The 17,911-nt window shown below is 40.1% G+C and overlaps 1 protein-coding gene across 7 annotated transcripts in view; it reads left to right on the forward strand.

Moving 5' to 3' along the window:
- GRIK1 (glutamate ionotropic receptor kainate type subunit 1) overlaps window positions 1–17,911 on the forward strand; it is a 464,784-nt gene that overhangs the window by 310,319 nt on the left and 136,554 nt on the right. For all 7 annotated transcript variants that reach the window (XM_018049047.1, XM_018049094.1, XM_018048953.1 and 4 more), the window contains exon 4: window positions 2,047–2,228. In XM_018049047.1, the coding sequence (XP_017904536.1) occupies window positions 2,047–2,228 (182 nt within the window). The remainder of the gene's footprint in view (window positions 1–2,046; window positions 2,229–17,911) is intronic.

The following is a 17,911-nucleotide window of genomic DNA, read 5'->3' on the forward strand; positions in this document are numbered from 1 at the left end:
AGTTATACCTGTTCCCTCAAGCATCAACAAATTTGTAATTGCAATGCGTGATGGTGACATGGAAAGACTGAGAGCTGGACCCACAGGCAATTTGAATCCTTGGCTCCTCCTAACTTTGTAACCATGAGTAAGTTACTTCATTGCTCTGAGCCTTGATTTTCGTATGTGAAATAATGAAGATGAAAACACTTTCTTCATAGGGTTATTGTGAAGAGGAACAAATGCACATCAGTGTGCTCAGTTTTCTTCTAGTTACCCACCAGGTGCTCAGGACAAGTGATTCTGGAAGTAAGAGGACAAGTAACAGCCCATGGGTGTAGCCCGTGGCTCCTCTGTCCATAGGATTCTCCAGGCAAGAATACTGGAGTGGTTTGCCACTTCCCCCTCCAAGGTATCTTCCCAACCCAGGGATCAAACTGGCATCTCCTGTGTCTCCTGCATTGCAAGCAGATTCTTTACCTTCTGAACCACTGAGCCACTGAGGAAGTAGGTGAGGTAATTGGGAGCCTTCAACCACATCAGTACCTGGGAGACTTCAATCACACTGACTTGAAAAGAAGTAAGTTCCCAGGAAGTTAAAAAATGAAGAAGGATAATGAGCACTAAATTTTGATAGGATTCTACAACTCCTTCTTTCCTTGTGCTGATTCATTTAACCCTGAAGAGTAACTTTCTCTCAAATTTACTGTACTTCAGAACCACACTTACCCAAGGTATGAGAGAACTCATAACATTTTAGACACAAAAATGTAGCTTCTAGGGGGAAGGGTAAAACTGAGAGTGTTAGTCACTCAGTCGTGTCCAACTCTTTGTGACCCCATGGAGTATAGCCCACCAGGCTCCTCTATCCATGGGATTTCCCAGGCAAGAACGCTGGAGTGGGTTGCCATTTCCTTCTCCAGGGGATCTTCCCAACCTGGGGAAAGAAACTGGGTCTCCTTCACTGCAGGCAGATTCTTACAAATAACTAAATAAACAAAACAAAAAAATAAAAGAAGTGCCTCAAGTCCAGAGGTAGCCAGCGTATATATGCTGTCTTGCATGGTGCATACCACGATTTCTATCTGAAGAGTGACAAAGCTTAACATTTCCTATTGATTACTTGAAGCTGACACATCCTGAAGGCACAGACTGTGTAATAAAAAAAAAAATATTCAATTTTCCAGTGGGAGTCCTTGAGTAAGAGCCAACATCGTGCAGTGTAACAAACACCAGTTAACATTAGAGAAATAAGGCTCAGGCTTTATATAGCTGTTTTTCTTGCCTTAGTAAAACACTTCTGTTTGAAACAATGGTGCAGTTCACTGGATTTATTTTTGTGATGAATTAAACATTATTCCTCAAGTTAGTTGAGTTAGCTGTATACACTCCTATAAGCACCAATGGTAGATTTTTTAAAGAATATGCTTCTGCCCTTATTATCATGACTTTTTAAATATTCAGTGGTCTTTTCTTTTAATCAAGAAAGTATTTTCCCATTCAATATTCAATTATATTAGAAAGAAAAAACAAGCCATTTATAAATAGCTTATATGGCAGGAACTGAAAGATGATATAGAACAGCCCAACCAATTAACTGCAAAACAGTATGTTATATATAAATATTTGATGAAAGGGTTGCAGAGGTTTATAGTCCCAAGAAATTCTAGTATTTTGCTGTTTGTTTGTTGTTTTTAAGTAAGACGGTATATCCATTACCTCAAGGACCTTAGAAAACATCAAGCAAATTTTGTTTACAAAAGTTTTACAGTTATTGACTTGATTTGCTAACGATTTGTGGTGAAAGCTGGAGAGGACAATTGCATTCTAAAAAAAATTCAAAATCCTCTTGGGAAAATTGTGCTTCTAGCCACATATACCCACAAAAGGAAAATATAGTATGATCCACCATAGAAGCAAGAATGATAAATGAGCAGTCAATAACGCAACCTTTAGGTAGGTGGCCTCTTGCTATATTGGGGGAATGATATGAGTTTGACTGTAAATGGCAATAAACAAATACTCTGGACAGAACAGTCTGTTGCCTGATTGAATGTCATTTTCTAGGTCTCATTCGCCTGCAAGAGCTCATCAAAGCTCCCTCCAGATATAATATTAAAATCAAAATCCGCCAGCTGCCCTCTGGGAATAAAGATGCTAAGCCGTTACTCAAGGAAATGAAGAAAGGCAAGGAGTTCTACGTGATATTTGATTGTTCACATGAAACAGCCGCTGAGATCCTTAAGCAGGTAAGAGGGGGAGGGAGGAAGAGAAAAGGAGGGGAATGTGTTCATTTCTCTTTCTCAAAAATGCCATCCGGTATCACTGAGTGCGGCATGGTAAAACTCCAGCAGTTCATTTAGGCTGAAGATTGCAGTTTTCAGAACCCTTTTAAAGAGCCACTGGGCTCAGGTTTCTTTGAAACCAGCTGTTGATATGGTCCTGTGTCCTTCTTGAAAGATTAGTAGATCTTGCAAGCAGACATTGAGATGAGTATCATTTCAAGGTGATAAAGCATCTCTTTAATTTTATGTCTCAGAAATCCACCAGATTTTATTTATACAGTGCCTGACTTGTCCTAAATACCTCTTCCTCATGGCAAGTCCTCTTCTGTGAAACATGAAAGATTTCAAGTGTGGTAAAAAAGGGAAACAGGGACAAGTCACAGAAAAGATGCTTCTCTCTCCTCATTTGTTCCATACCAGGAGCTGCCATGCATTGATCTCCATGAATAATGTGGGTGAAAACACTTGATAAATTGTGAAACCTTATATAAATGGAAGATGATAGTAATGTTAAGAGTGATAACAACAGAGTAATACTTTCTGGGCATTTCGGGATGTATAGCATTGGTCTTATGCCCAAGAAGTTCAGAATTAAAAGAAAAAAAAAGATTAAACCTAGACTGCTGCTGCTGCTAAGTCGCTTCATTCATGTCCGACTCTGTGCGACCCCGTAGATGGCACCCCACCAGGCTCCCCCGTCCCTGGGATTCTCCAGGCAAGAACACTGGAGTGAGTTGCCATCTCCTTTTCCAATGCGTGAAAGTGAAAAGTGAAAGTGAAGTTGCTCAGTTGTGTCTGACTCTTTGCAACCCCATGGACTGCAGCCTACCAGGCTCCTCTGCCCATGGGACTTTCCAGGCAAGAGTAATGGAGTGGGTTGCTATTGTCTTCTCTGAAACCTAGACTAGTGACTCTCAAACAGAGTGATTTCACCCCACAGGGACTTCTAGATGTCTGAAGACATTTCTGGTCATCGTACAGGGACAGTGGCACTCCACCGACAGCTAGTAATTAGACACCAAGGATGCTGCTAAACATCCTGTAAGGCACAAAGTCCACACCCGTCCCCCATCTGCAACAGAGGACTATTTAGCCTAAAATGCCTTGAGAAATGACTTGTCTAGCATAGACAAAGACAATGGGAAAAGCAAGCTGGGGGTTTAAAATAGAAGCATTCCACATACATTGGTTAATATAGATATTTGCTTTTCTCTTTCTGACTTACTGCACTCTGTAAGATAGTCTCTAGGTTTACAGATGACCCGACTTTGTTCCTTTCTATGGCTGAGTAATAGTCCATTGAATATATGTACCCCATGTTTATCCATTCAATTTAAGATTGAATATAGCCCTGGCTATTGTAAATAGTGCTACAGTGAACATTGGGGTGCATGAGGGAGGGGATATATATATATACATGTAGCTGAGTCATGTTGAACAGCGGAAACTAACACCACATTGTAAAGCAACTCTACCTCAACAAATGCTAATAAAATAACAATAAAATAGAAGCATTAATACGAGTCAAGGAATTGAATTGAAGGAAAGTAGGCAAAAGTAACCAGGTTATATTTACATGACCAGACTGGTGACTTTCTGATTTTCAAGTGGTCACTGTCGCCTAAGGCAATGTTTTTATCTAAAATGGCACAAGGTGTTATTGCACTCTGCAGGCTTCCCAGGTGGCTCAGAGGGTAAAGAATCTGCCTGCAGTTCGGGAGACTCAGTTTCCATCCCTGGGTAGGGAAGATCCCCTGAAGAAGGAAATAGCTACCCACTCTAGATTCTTGCCTGGAGAATTCCATGGACACATGAGTCCATGGAGTCACAGAGAATCAGACATGACTGAGTAACTAACACATATTTACTTACTTACTAGTTTAAAAGATATTGGGTGAGCTGTGTGGTTGACTGGTAATGCACACTAATTTCACATGTAGACCAACCCCTCCATGCAGGTGCAGAGCTGTGGATTTCTGAGTAACTTGGAAGAGATCTCTTGGCACAGTCGTCCTGCTTGATTCTAATATCTAATACCTGAAGGGCATTTCTTGGAAGCCATTGAGTCACAGGATGCATTTAAAATTGCCACTGAAAACAATCATAGACTTCATCAAAGCAAATCCTCTCACTTTATAGGAGGTAACATGACTTTCCATAGTGACCCAGCTAAGAACTAGAACTCAGCCTCCTTTATCCCACCTGGTGGTTTTTCCACTGTGACACGCTTCTCCAGTTAGGCAGACTAGCCGTTACTTACTTCTAAACTACAGTTCCATTAACACGTCTTTGGATATTATAAGTACCTTTCAGTAAAGAAAGCAAGCATATTGCAGTGATGTCAGCACTGAAAGGTGAATAAATATAATCAGCTGCCCTTTATCCCAAAGCTTCATTTGAGAATTTTAGTGCAGTCATTAAAGTGTGTAATGGAGTGTGGACCAGAACTGAGAAAAACACCCAGATTTTATGCGGAGCCCTCAAAATGCAAAGAAGCATCCTATCCCAAGAGTCTTTTATAAGTGAAGCCAGGGACTTCTGTTACATTTAAGGGGATGATTTGCTGATGAGGCTTCTCTTGGTTAGAAATCTATTTGGCTCACATAACTGGTCATATCTCTCCCAAAGGGCAGGTTTGGAACAGGCAAGAGAAATGCCTGGTGGTCATGCAAGGGGCTGCTAGCTTCTTCTCTATTTTGCTAAATGTGGATATACAGTTCCTTTGATTACAAGTGATTCTTTCCTTGTAGAATAGAGATTACATCATTCAAAGGAAAATTTTTAAATGAAAATAAAAATAGAAAATCTTCCTCTCAAGGATTGTCTGATAGGGGCAAAGAAAAATAGGATCAGTTCAGTTTTGCCCAAGCCATTGATCCAAACACTTCTTTCTCCATCCTGTCTTATCACGTTTTATCTTGCATTTGCTTTCCCTACTCATCTGAATGGTACAACTGGCTATGGAGCTGAGGGAAAGCAATTGAAGAGACTGTTCATCCCCTCTTTGTTCTAGACCAAAGATCTGAAAAAATTGGGAGGGGAGGGGAACCTTTTTAAAAGGTTCCAACATGAAACCCTTATCTTACTGCATGGGGTAGAAGTATTACCCATTTTTGAAATCAAAGCAAAGGACCCAGGTTGGTTGGATGGGCTTCATTTGGACCTCCAAGAATCTGTTATGGTTTGAAAAGTTATAAAAAAGGCCTTAGGACTTTCTATTCTGGGCAAAGTGGGGCACCCTGTGTGAATGGATACTCTGTGATTCAGTTGAACTTGCTCCATTATCCGTGGGCAATTGCATATAGAAGCTTTTTCTGAGACCTTTCCTGCATGTCTGTGGAGTATCTCTAGGGAGTTTGAGGATTCAGGAGTCTAGGGTCCTATTCCAGCCACCACTTAACCTATCTCTTTCTCCTGAGGGAAAGAAAGGAAAGAAAGAGACTCATCTCTTTCACAGAGACACCAAAGATGGTATCTGACACCCTGTATGTCATCTCATGTCATCTCAGGTTGTTGTTATTGTTGTTTAACATCCAACTCTTTGAGACTCCATGGACTGCAGCACGCTAGGTTTCCCTGTCCTTCACTATCTCCCAAAGTTTGCTCCCAAAGTTTGCTCAATTTCATGTCCATTGAGTCAGTGATGCCGTCCAACCATCTCATCCTCTGCTGCACCCTTCTCTTCCTGCCTTCAATCTTTCCCAGCATCAGGGCCTTTTCCAATGAGTAGGCTCACTGCATCAGTTGGTCAGAGTATTGGAGATTCAGCTTCAGCATCAGTCCCTGCAGTGAATATTCAGGGTTGATTTCCTTTAGGATTGACTGCTTTTCCTGGTTTATCACAGTTTATCCTGAGGTAAATTTGGCATTCTCACTTCAAAGTTGACAACACTGAAGCTCAGATGGGTTAAGTGCTTCATACAAGGTCACTCTCTGAACTGCCTGACTGAGTCTGCAGACCACCTGATCTCAGAAACTGTGAGTCTACTTTACCATAAAGGGCCTGCATTTCAGAATGGAGAAGTCTTCCATTCTGAACTAGGCTTCCAGCAATGTCTGGGGAAAATACAACCAGTTACTGCTCTTCTCCTTTAGATGAAATTAGTATTATTAGCTTTTACTTCTTTGGTGACTACAATTACTGCTGAGAAAATTTTCTCTGCCAGGTCAACTTGGCTTTCTTCTCATGCACATTTCTCATTATTTTTCTATACTTCCCCACACCTTGATCATATTTTACCACTTTTTAATGATTCTTTAGAAAAGAGAAATCCAATGCACTTTAAGGAAGATATTTGACATTTATCTAAAAGTAAAAACTGGGAGAAAGTCTATAGTCATTCTGGGGCATGCTAATCACTTCAGCAAAATAATTATTTCTATTCATATTGAACAAGTACTATATGATGAGAATCTGAAAAGTTATTTCCCAAAAATTTGTTAGAAATTCAAATGTCAAGACTTGATTAGGCTACGGAGGAGCAGAGCTCTCGTGTGAACAAACTGTCTTTGTGAATTTCTGCAGTCTGAGAGTGGCCCCAACAAGCGTCAACATACACATGGGACCGTCAGGTCACTAGGGGTCTTCTTCACCCCCTGTCCCCCCACCACCTCCCAGCAGGCATCCTGCTGCTTTCAGAGGATGCTGTGCACCGCTTAGTCCACCGTTAATGTCGAAATCCCAGGTCACCAGCTCCTCCTGACTTCTACCTCCCCCAGGTCTCTTTCTCCTCCCCATGACTCCTCACTGTCCACCATATTTTCACCTCCGCTCATTCCCATGGAGTGTGATTCTACCAAGAGAGTAGCTGATGGCAGATGAATTTAAAGATGAGGCACAGGGTAGGAGGACTCTGGGCAGGGAATTCCAAACATATATCTAGTGCCATGCTGGGTGATAAGCCACATTGTCCTTTCATAAACATTAGAGCCTTTGATAAAATTGGTACTTTTTTTTTTTTGCAAATGAAAATTGAAGCTCAGGGACAGTATTAATTTTATCAACCAAACATGCTCTTAATGCAAACTCCTGTGACCTATGTAATATAACCCACCCTCCCCCCTCTAGCCTCTTTGTCTCCAATACCCTATTTCAGGGACACTCTGCCTGGATATGTAAGATGGCTTCTTTCCCTTCGGTATGACTTTTGCACTTGCAATTGCCAATACCTTTTTCCAAAGTCAGCCTCACCTAACCCATTGTGATTAATCACTGGAAGATAAAGAAGAAAGAACTCACTTTTAAAAAAATATTCATTTATTTGGCTGCAACAGGTCTTAATTGTGACAGTCAGGATCTTTTGTTGCAGTGCGTGGATTCTCTAGTCGCAGTATGTGGGCTCAGTAGTTGCAACGTGCAGGCTGAGTTGCTACACAGCTTATGGGATTTTAGTTCCCCCACCAGGGATCGAGGGGCTTTCCAGGTGGCTCAGTGGGTAAAGGATCTGCCTGCAATGCAGGAGACGTGGGAGACATGGGTTTGATCCCTGGGTCGGGAAGATCTCCCAGAGGAAGAAATGGCAACCCAGTCCAGTTTTCTTGTCTGGAGAATCTGATGAACAAAGGAAGCTGGTGGGCTACAGTCCATGGAGTCTCAAAGACTCGGACACGACTGAAACAACTTAGCACACCAGCGATCGAACTCACATTCCCTGCCTTGCAAGGCAGATCACCAGGGAAGTCCCAAAGAAGGAAACCGTTTCTCGTCCCTTGTGACCTTGCACTCTACTTAGTTGCTTTGTAACACTAATAAAAATTTATAATTAAAGACATTGATCCATTTGTTATCCGTATCCCCTCCTATACTCTTCTATAAAAGAGGATATACGCCTTCTTTGTCTCATTCTCCCAAATCCCCAATATCAATTACGTTAACACACAATAAGGGCTCAATACATTTCTACTGAATGAATAAACAAAACACATGTTCCAAGAACTGTGCTTGAGGCTGTTCATAAATAATCTTTCTTCTACCCCACTCAGTATGCTGAACTCTCAGCTCTGTCAGGCACAGTGGACAAGTCCTCTGTGCCTCAGTTTCCTCAAAAGAAAGGTTTCATTCAACCCCAAAGTCCTGTATTATTAACTGTGATACGTTTGAGCTAATAAAATGCATTTCACGACCTGAAAATAAACGTGCTTCTTTGGAGAAGAGCAGAGTTGTTTTCAAACCCTGTAATAGGATTGAGAAAGCAAGTCAGTATTTCAAGCATAAGGAGCGGAAACTTAATGGTCCTCTGATGGGGAGGGAGGGGACGCAATGGTGCTCCATCCAGCTGGGATACTGCTCTAGGGCTGGACCGATTTTCTGAGCCAGAGAGTGGCCACTGGGTGAGTGAGAACATACTGTTTCTGACTCAGGAAACCTGCCCTCTTGTTTACATGAGCAAGTACATCAGAGGGGAGATGTTTTCCTCCCTTACAACACTCGTGGCAATAAGCATTAAGCTATAATTGAACCATTAGTCTCCATAAAACATTTTAGTACCAAAATATTTTGTGGAATTATATTGCATTTTCTCCCATCAACATTTGTGTGCTTTTGTTGCTTTTTTTTTTCCTTTCCTTTTGTTTCAATTAACATAAAAATGAGGCCAGACAGAAAATGCCTTTTTTTTTTTTTTTAATGCCCAGCTTCCCTCTGCTAGGAAGTGCAGTGGCAATGCTGATTAATCAAATAATTTTGTGCATTGATTTTTTTTTCCCTCATATAAGCTGTGCCTAACAGCTGTGACTAAGGCAAGAGGAAGTAGTTCGATGGGTATAATTTCACGTTTTAGATGGGTTTCATTTCACGTTTTCGCAGGACAGAAACACCATCAGTCTTCATGCCTTAGGACAGAAGACATCAAATTAAACAGTATACACTGACATGCTAAGAGGTTGCACACCTGTGTTTGGAACTTACATCCACTAAGTCATCCCCAAGTCCATTATTTCTAGTCATAGAATGCACAGAATAAGTCAAAGATCATAGAAGCTACCTTTTACTCAACACTTATCATGTGCCAGGTACTGTGCAAAGCAGGTTAAATGAATCATTCATTTAATTTGTATGAGAAAATTCTGCATACAAGAAACTGACAGAGCTCAGAGAGGTTTCATAACTTACCCAAAGTCACAGAACTAGCTAGTGGCTAGGCTGTGATTTGATACTTGTCTCAGGATTTAAAAGGAAAAGAAAGTATCTTATTCTACTGCTATTATGTACATCAAGATGTCAAATGATTCTTCAAGTAATGGCACCTGGAACACACTTAATTAAGCTTTCTACTTCTTGAATGCAGTTATTTCCCTTGATTCTCAGCTATCCAATCATTTCTAGTTTACACAAGTCCGCAAGAAATGCTGTTTCTACTGAAGCCCAGTAGTGAACATTGTAGGGACTCGGTAGAGCAATTTATTCTTTCATCCAACACCTATTTGTCGAGCACTGATTGAAGGTGATAAAGACACAACAGCAAAGACAATAACAAAACCCCAAATGTTTGCCACTTTAAGGCAATAAGAGAACTTGAAACTGAATGTCACAAGAGTTTAGCTATCCAATGCCAATATACTGGTTGGAGATCATGAAGCTAATTTCTAACGTGGTAAGGGACTGTGACTAGAGTCTTGGACTGAAAGTCGTGAGTTGCAAATTCTTGTCTTCTCCTAATAGGAGAAAATAAACACCACTTATTAGGTATATAAATGTGTGTGTCAGAATAGGCTATGTATTGACTAAAATGACATCTTTTTACTGTCTCAAAATATCCCATGTGACAGATGAGAAAAATGAGGTTACAGGGCTAGGGCTAGAATTTCAAACCAGGGTCTAAAGTGCCATTGATCTGAATTTCTTAGACCCTCTTAATGTTCTACTTTGAACAAGTCTGTTTATGCCTGTCAACCCAGTCAGCTCATCTGTAAAAAAAGGATTGTTGGATTCTATTCTAATTGTTGCTAATCTTCCCTTTAGCTCTGAGCTTCCATGCATATAAGTAAGCAAGAATCCTCTTACTACTGTCTAGACATAAAGAACTTGCACATGGCCTTGTACTTAGTTGACTTTCAAAGAAATGAGGAAATAATTAAGCAGTTCATTCTTTTTTAAGGTTTTTGAGAGTCCTTTAGTAGTCTTTGAGACACTTAATTGATGATAAGTTCATTACTTGGATAAATTCTGACAATGTAATAGTGATGAATCTCAATTTATACTAACTAGATTATAATTTGTAGTATGTTATATAATTATTTGGCAGCACATTCCTATCCTAATTATGTTTCTCTCAGGCTGATATTAAAATCTATTTACAATTCCTGAGCACATAGTTAGTTTGGGTTGTAAGGAATAGTCATAGATAAGAGTGTGTTATTAAATATACACAAGAATTAATTGAGCTTTATGAATAATCAATGATTTCCTGAAGGGGTTTGCAATTTGTTTATATTCTTAGTGTACAAGATGCCCTTTTGAGAATTCTCTAAAATCTTCAATGAGTAGATTTGGAAAAGGACTTAGATTTGTTTCAATCTGAATTGAGAGGTAATAAAAATCACATATATGCCTCAGAAAATGCTCTAATGCTTAATTCCAGCTACATCAAAATTTGGCTGTAATAGGCAATAAGAGAAATTATCTTTGCGATGGAATTGGGGGCAATTTAAAAGGAATCATATAAAGAGTTTGAAGACTGTATCAAAGCATGTCTTAAGCCCAAGTAGAATCAATGAACCTCAGCTCTATTTAAAATTTTAAGGGGGTCTGTGTCCCTCAGCATGCCTTTCTCAGGAGAAAGGATCCATAGCTTCTATCAGATACCATAAAGAGGCCTGAAGACTGAAGTAGGTTAGAAATCAATTTGTTATGTTAATTATACCTGTTTCTTCAACCATTCATAAATGCAAAGTGAAAGTGAAGTCACTCAGTCGTGTCTGACTCTTTGCAACCCCATGGACCTGTAGCCTACCAGGCTCCTCCATCCAAGGAATTTTCCAAGCAAGAGTACTGGAGTGGGTTGCCATTTCCTTCTCCAGAGGATCTTCCTGACCCAGGGATCAAACCCAGGTCTCCCGTGGAGCAGGCAGACAGTTTACCGTCTGAGCCACCAAGGAAACTGCAAGAATCATAAATGCAAGATGCAAAATCATAAATGCAAGATTCCACCAAAAAGATCGCTTCACCCTACTTTCCCCATGACTGTTAGTCACGTTTTTTTGTCTTAAGAGTGATCTTGTAACATGTAAATGTTACATGTCACATTTATTCAGCTAACACATATTGGATGTTTTCAATGTGCTAAAGACTGTGCTGAGGTAAAGGGGGAGAATAAAATACTTGAGACTGACATATATACACTACTGATACTATGTATAAAATAGATAACTAAAGAGAACATACTGTATAGCTCACTCTGCAGTGACTTGAATGCGAAAGAAATCCAAAAAAGAGGGGATGCATGTATACGTATGGCTGATTCACTTTGCTGTATAATACAGACTCACAGGCAAAAGGAGAAGAGGGTGGCAGAGGATGAGATGGTTGGATAGCATCTCTGACTCAATGGACATGAACCTGAGCAAACTCTGGGGGATGGACAGTGGGAAGCCTGGCTTGCTGCAGCCCATGGGGTCGCAAAGTCAGACACGACTTAGTGACTGAACAACAGAAACTAATACAACATTGTAAAGTGACTATACTCCAATAAAAATTAATTTAAAAAAGGAGAGGATTATATCTCTGAAAAATAATATATATTATATATTGCATATTATATATATATATATACATATATATATCAGGTGTACACCTGAAATCAACACAACTTTGTGAATCAACTATACTTCACTTAATATGGGGAGGGAAGAGGGAGGGGGGTTCAGGAGTAAGAACTTATGTACACCTGTGACAGATTCATGTTGATGTATGGCAAAACAAATACAGTATTGTAAAGTTAAAAAAATTTTTTTAATTAAAAAAAATGAATTATAAAAAAAAAACTATGGAAAATTCCAGTGTACTGGATGAGGTTGTTTAGTGGAGGACTTAGTAACTTGCTATTTGCTGTATCTGTAAAATGGGAACGTCGCAGCACATAACTCACGCTGTTTTGAGAATAGTTAAATGCAACAATGCCTTAAAGGCATTAAGCAGCTCACCACTGACACATGAAATATTCCACATATTACAGATAATCGTCATCAGTATTATTAGAGGTAGGGTATCTAGACAAAACTACAAGAGTATACAGTGCTTCCCAATCCTAATTCTAGCCCTGTCACCTCCCCCACCACATCACAGTGGTGGTTCCCAAACCTTCCTTCAGCCTGAATGACTGTTTCGTGATCTCATGAAGATCCCATCTGATGTCATTCAATCTCCATGCCAAACTTAACACATTACATCTTCCTCCTCACCCTTCCTCCAACCAACATGTTTCTCCTCTGGTCCCTGTCTTGGTAATTAGAAATACCATTCAATTACTCAAGCCAGAAACCTAGGAATCTCCTTGACTTTCCCTCACCTTTTCAATTTATTAGTTACTGAATGCTGAAGATTCTGCCTTCTAAATATGTTCCATATTCTACCTCCTTCTCTCCGTCACTTTCATCATCTTCCTCCTGTACTAGAACAATTGATCCCTTGGTCACGAGTCCCCTCCCTATCTTTTACTCCATCCAGCCTCCTTGTAGCCTCAGAAAATGTTCATTTTAGATAAAATATCTGATCTTATCCCTCTCATGTTTGAAATTCCAGAGTACTATCTCCCACCCCCTTATTGACTTAAGCATAAAGGCCACATTGGTTAGAGTGTCATGCAAGTCCCCCATACCTTGGTACATTACCATTATAACAAGTACACAAAAGATCAAACCAGTCAATACTAAAGGAGATCAACCCTGATTATTCATTGGAAGGACTGATACTGAAGCTGAAGCTTCTATACTTTGGCCACCTGCTGAGAGGAGCTGACTCTTTGGAAAAGACCCTGATGCTGGGAAAGATTGAAGGCAGGAGGAGAAGGGGGTGACAGAGGATGAGGTGGATGGATGGCATCACTGACTCCATGGACATGAGTTTGAGCAAACTCCTGGAGATGGTGAAGGATAGGGGAGGCTGGTGTGCTGTGGTTCATGGGTCACAAAGAGTCAGGTATGACTTAGCAACCGAACAACACCACCACCACCAAAATAACTGTTATTGTATGTATTACACGATTTTAACAATTTCACTACTATTCTTTTTACAAATTCCCCTTTCCTGATGAAGGCTGATTACATTAAAGAGATTAAAGTTCCTGAAAGATCACTAAAGGGATTTAAAATTAGGATCAAATTAATTCTAAAATGTAAAGAGATGCTGTAGTAGAAGAGCCATGTAGGTCTGAATTCCTGATAGTAGGAGGAAAAGTTAGTAAGACTCCTCATAGTACCTGCAACATCACCTAGAGTACTACCTTTTAGAGTGGAATGCAGCTCTTTGAACAAAGATCAGTGGGCAGCTGACCAAGCTTCCTTGGCTTGATGGATTTATTCCTTAAGATAAAGATCCTATCCTGTCCTTCTATCTTTGCTCTCACCAAGGACCATATGCTTTTATTTGGGTTCTAGAAGTCCAGAAAGACTTTGTACAAATCACTGACTTTCTTCCCACATTGACCTCCTGTTATAAATAAAGCATAAAGAGTTCAGGATTGAAATCACACTTGGGTTCAAATATTATAACCACGCTCTATCCTTCAAATCTGTAAACTGATGATAACACTTCCTTTCCAATAGCAGATAAAGAATGTGTTATGGCAGTGGACATGTTGTGAAGTGAAATAGTGTGAAAGTGTTGGTTGTTCAGTCATGTCCGACTCTTTGCAACCCCTTGGACTGTAGCCCTCCAGGCTCCTCTATCTGTGGAATCCTCCAGGCAAGAATACTGAAGTGGGTAAGCCATTCCCATCTCCAGGAAATCTTCCTGATCCAGGGATCAAACCTGGGTCTCCTGCAGTGCAGGCAGATTTTTTACCATCTGAATCACCAGGGAAGCCCTATCAAATAGTAGGTTTGATCATTATTGTTACAGCTTTAAAATATGCTTGGTTGATATAAATGAGTGATTCTCAGCTCTGGCTATATGTAAGCATCACCTGGAGAGTATCAATATCACAGATATCAATGCCTAGAATATACCTTAGACCAAATAAATCAAAATATTTAGTGATGGGGTACAGGCATTGGTGTTTTCTACAAAGTTCTTTGGAGAGTCTAGTGCACTGAAAAACACTGATAGAAATAATTATTTTCTAAGTCTGATAGCTACTCGATAAATTTACAAAATAAAGTCATCCAAAAAGGCAGAGAAACAGGACCCAGATTGTAACTTTTGTATGCTACAAAGAGACCAGGAAGATCATCATTTAATGATTTCATGACTATTTCTCCCTCAAAATGTGACCCTCAGGCAAATTTGAGGTATAATTTTTATTACCACCAGTAAGAAAAAAACTTATTGTGAAAAGATTGCAGTGTATGCAGCATATTCTCTGTTAACTTTCCAGCTTCTAGATTTATTCCGCTCTTTTTTTAAAAAAATGGAATAGAGTTGCTTTACAGAGTTGTTAATTTCTGCTACACAATGAAGTGAATCAGCTACATGTTCTCTGCTATTAACACTTTTCTTCCACTCTGGTCCTCTTACACATCAGGTTTCCACCAACTTCCCCTGAATGTTGCAAAGAGTTTATCCTTTGCGTTCATGTAATCCTCTAAAAGCTTTACTCTCTCCTATTTGCCAGGTTGCCTATTTCATTTGGCAAGGGGAATCTTTTTTTTTTTTCCCTGCTCCTGTTGTCAGCAGCATGTACCCCTTAAAGTGCATAATCTTTTCTTTCTGCACATGGATGATGCCATGTGGCTCTTCTAGTAGGATTGCCTTCTGAAGCTAAACTAAACCCCATGGTCTCCAATTCACTTGTTAATATCTATTAGTATCAGCTTCCTTTCTTCTTCTGACCATACCTGCGGAAAGAGAAGCTTATATAGTACTTAAGACTGAAAGACACTCCCAAATAGTACAGGTATTCCATTCACCAACACTTGGTGGAACATCTTTGACTTTTTTGGTTTTCACGTGGAGGCAGGGGGAAAGTGGCCTGGATTTATAGATTGCACGGCATGATCTCCCAATGGAAGGGAACCCTAGAGTCTCTCTGTGGGTACCTTGTATCTGTGTACATGTGTGCGGTTAGTATATGAATGTGAGCAGAGACACACAGAGAAATTTAGAAAGTTTTCAACTTCAAACAAGTCATTTTTCCTTTTAATACATGCTCTTGATATCAATACACCAAAATTGTGCAATCTCACAGGCCATAAAGATGAACAAATGAGGTGTGTTGGCTTCCTGTTGCTGTCCTAACAACCAATGATCACAAATGGAGTGGCTTAAAACAATGTAAATTTATTCTCCGACAGTTCTGGATGTCAGATGTCTAAAATCTAGGTGTTGACAGGGCTATATCCCTTCTGAAGGATTTGGAAAAAATCGTTCCTTGCCTTTTCCAGTTCTGCTGCTGCTGCTGCTGCTAAATCACTTCAGTCGCGTCCGACTCTGTGTGACCCCAGTAGATGTCTTCATTCCTTGGCTTGTGGTCCCACATCACATTGTCTTGTATTCCCACTGTTTCCATCTTCCCGTCACTTCTCTGCCTTCTGAATATCAGCGTCCGTCTTATAAGAACCCCTGTGACTACCCTGGGCCCATCTGAATAAACCAGAGTTGTCATTGTTGTTCAGTTGCTAAGTGTTGCCCTTCTCTTTGCAACCCCATGGACTGCAAAGTGCCAGGCTTTCCTGTCCTTCTGTATCTCCCAGTGTTTGCTCAGACTCATGTCCAGTCAGTGATGCCATCCAAACATCTCATCCTCTGTCGTCCCCTTCTCCTCCTGCCTTCAATCTTTCCCAGCATCAGGGTCTTTTCTAATGAGTTAGCTCTTCGCATCAAGTGGCCAAAGTATTGGAGCTTCAGATGACGGAATTGAACCCTGATTTCCCGCATTTCAGGCAGATTCTTTCCATCAGAGCCACAAGGCAAGCCCTAACCAGGAGTATCTCCCATAAATTAAGATCTTTAATCACATCCTCAAAGTTCCTTTTCACGTAAAGTAACATATTGACCGATTCTGGAAATTAGGATGTGGTCATGTTTAAAGGGCCGTTATCCAGCCCACTCTTTAAGGAGATGGGTGGTTTTCTGTATATCAGGGTTTTCAGGGATCCAGTGCTATTTTCTTACATTCCGCTGTTCCCTTTGTGGACGTGTCATAGTCACTTACTGTTGTATGAATGTTAGTCTCTCAGTCGTGTCTGACTCTTTGCAACCCCATAGACCACCAGGTTCCTCTGTCCATGGGATTTACCAGGCAAGAATACTAGAGTGGGTTGCCATTTCCTTATCCAGGCAATATTCCCAATTCAGGGATCAAACTTGGGCCTCTTGCACTGCAGGCAGATTCTTTACCATCTGAGCCACCAGGGAAGCATTAATATGAGTGTCTTTTCCTTTTTGTACCAATAAAAACTGATCTAAAGCCCTACTTATACCTAGCTTGTTCTACTGATGACCAGTGTTAAAAATTGTGTTGTCCAAGATGCATTCTGCTCAGAGGATAGTGTAATTACAGCCAGAAGTACTACTGTTGGCAGGTGAGAAAGAGTTACACCCTAGAGATCAAGTCTTCTCAAAATTGCTTCTCTGAGGCTTGATATTATTCAACTGTTTCCTGAAGATTATTCCTATGCTGAAATAACTTATTTCTATCTTGGTAAAACAATTATTTTAGCCACATCACATGTCACATGTTTGGAAGCTGTTCATTTGAAATTATTGACTAGAAACCATGTCTGATGGTTTAGAATGTATCCTGATATTGAGAAGGTTATAAAAGGAGCAATACAGTTCAGATTAGTCAATATAAACTTCAAAGACATCTATTTTTCAACGAAAAGGTACAGTGATAGAAACCCTTATAAATATTACAAGAAACCCTCAAAACTGCTTAGGAATACTTCAGGTTCCATTTTAAGGTTCTGCTACTATGGTAGCAGCATTATGCCAATTATTTGTGACATATGAATTGCTTTTAGCAATGGATGCTGAGAGTTTGTGAGTTTCTGTCTTCATATTTCTGCATTGCCTTCTGGAAAATAATTCAATTGAAATATAACATAGGCATCTTAAGATAACAGAACACATTATGAAAAGACTTTTACCCAGAGACTTTCTAAGTGTCTTATAGACCAACTCTCTCACCAATCACAGGAATTAGACCCCCAAACTATCTTCACCTAGACTTGAATGAGGGCTGTCAAGACAAACTAAAATATGGCCTTTGTGATGCTCAGGCTGTATGTGATAACATTTACTGATCTAAATCCAAGAGGTAGTCTTTTCCAAGAACAATAGAGCTAGATCAGGAAGAGTCAGTGTTATTGTGAACAAAACCATGAGGTTCTATTGTAAAAACTCTAGAGAGCAGCTGGGCCAAGGTGGTGCCATCAGTTATTGGACAAGAACTATTAAGAAAAGTTATGACCAACCTAGATAGCATATTCAAAAGCAGAGACATTACTTTGCCAATAAAGGTCCATCTAGTCAAAGCTATGGTTTTTCCAGT

Source organism: Capra hircus, chromosome 1, assembly GCF_001704415.2.
Source record: "Capra hircus breed San Clemente chromosome 1, ASM170441v1, whole genome shotgun sequence".
In the NCBI taxonomy this organism is placed as follows: Eukaryota; Metazoa; Chordata; class Mammalia; order Artiodactyla; family Bovidae; genus Capra; species Capra hircus.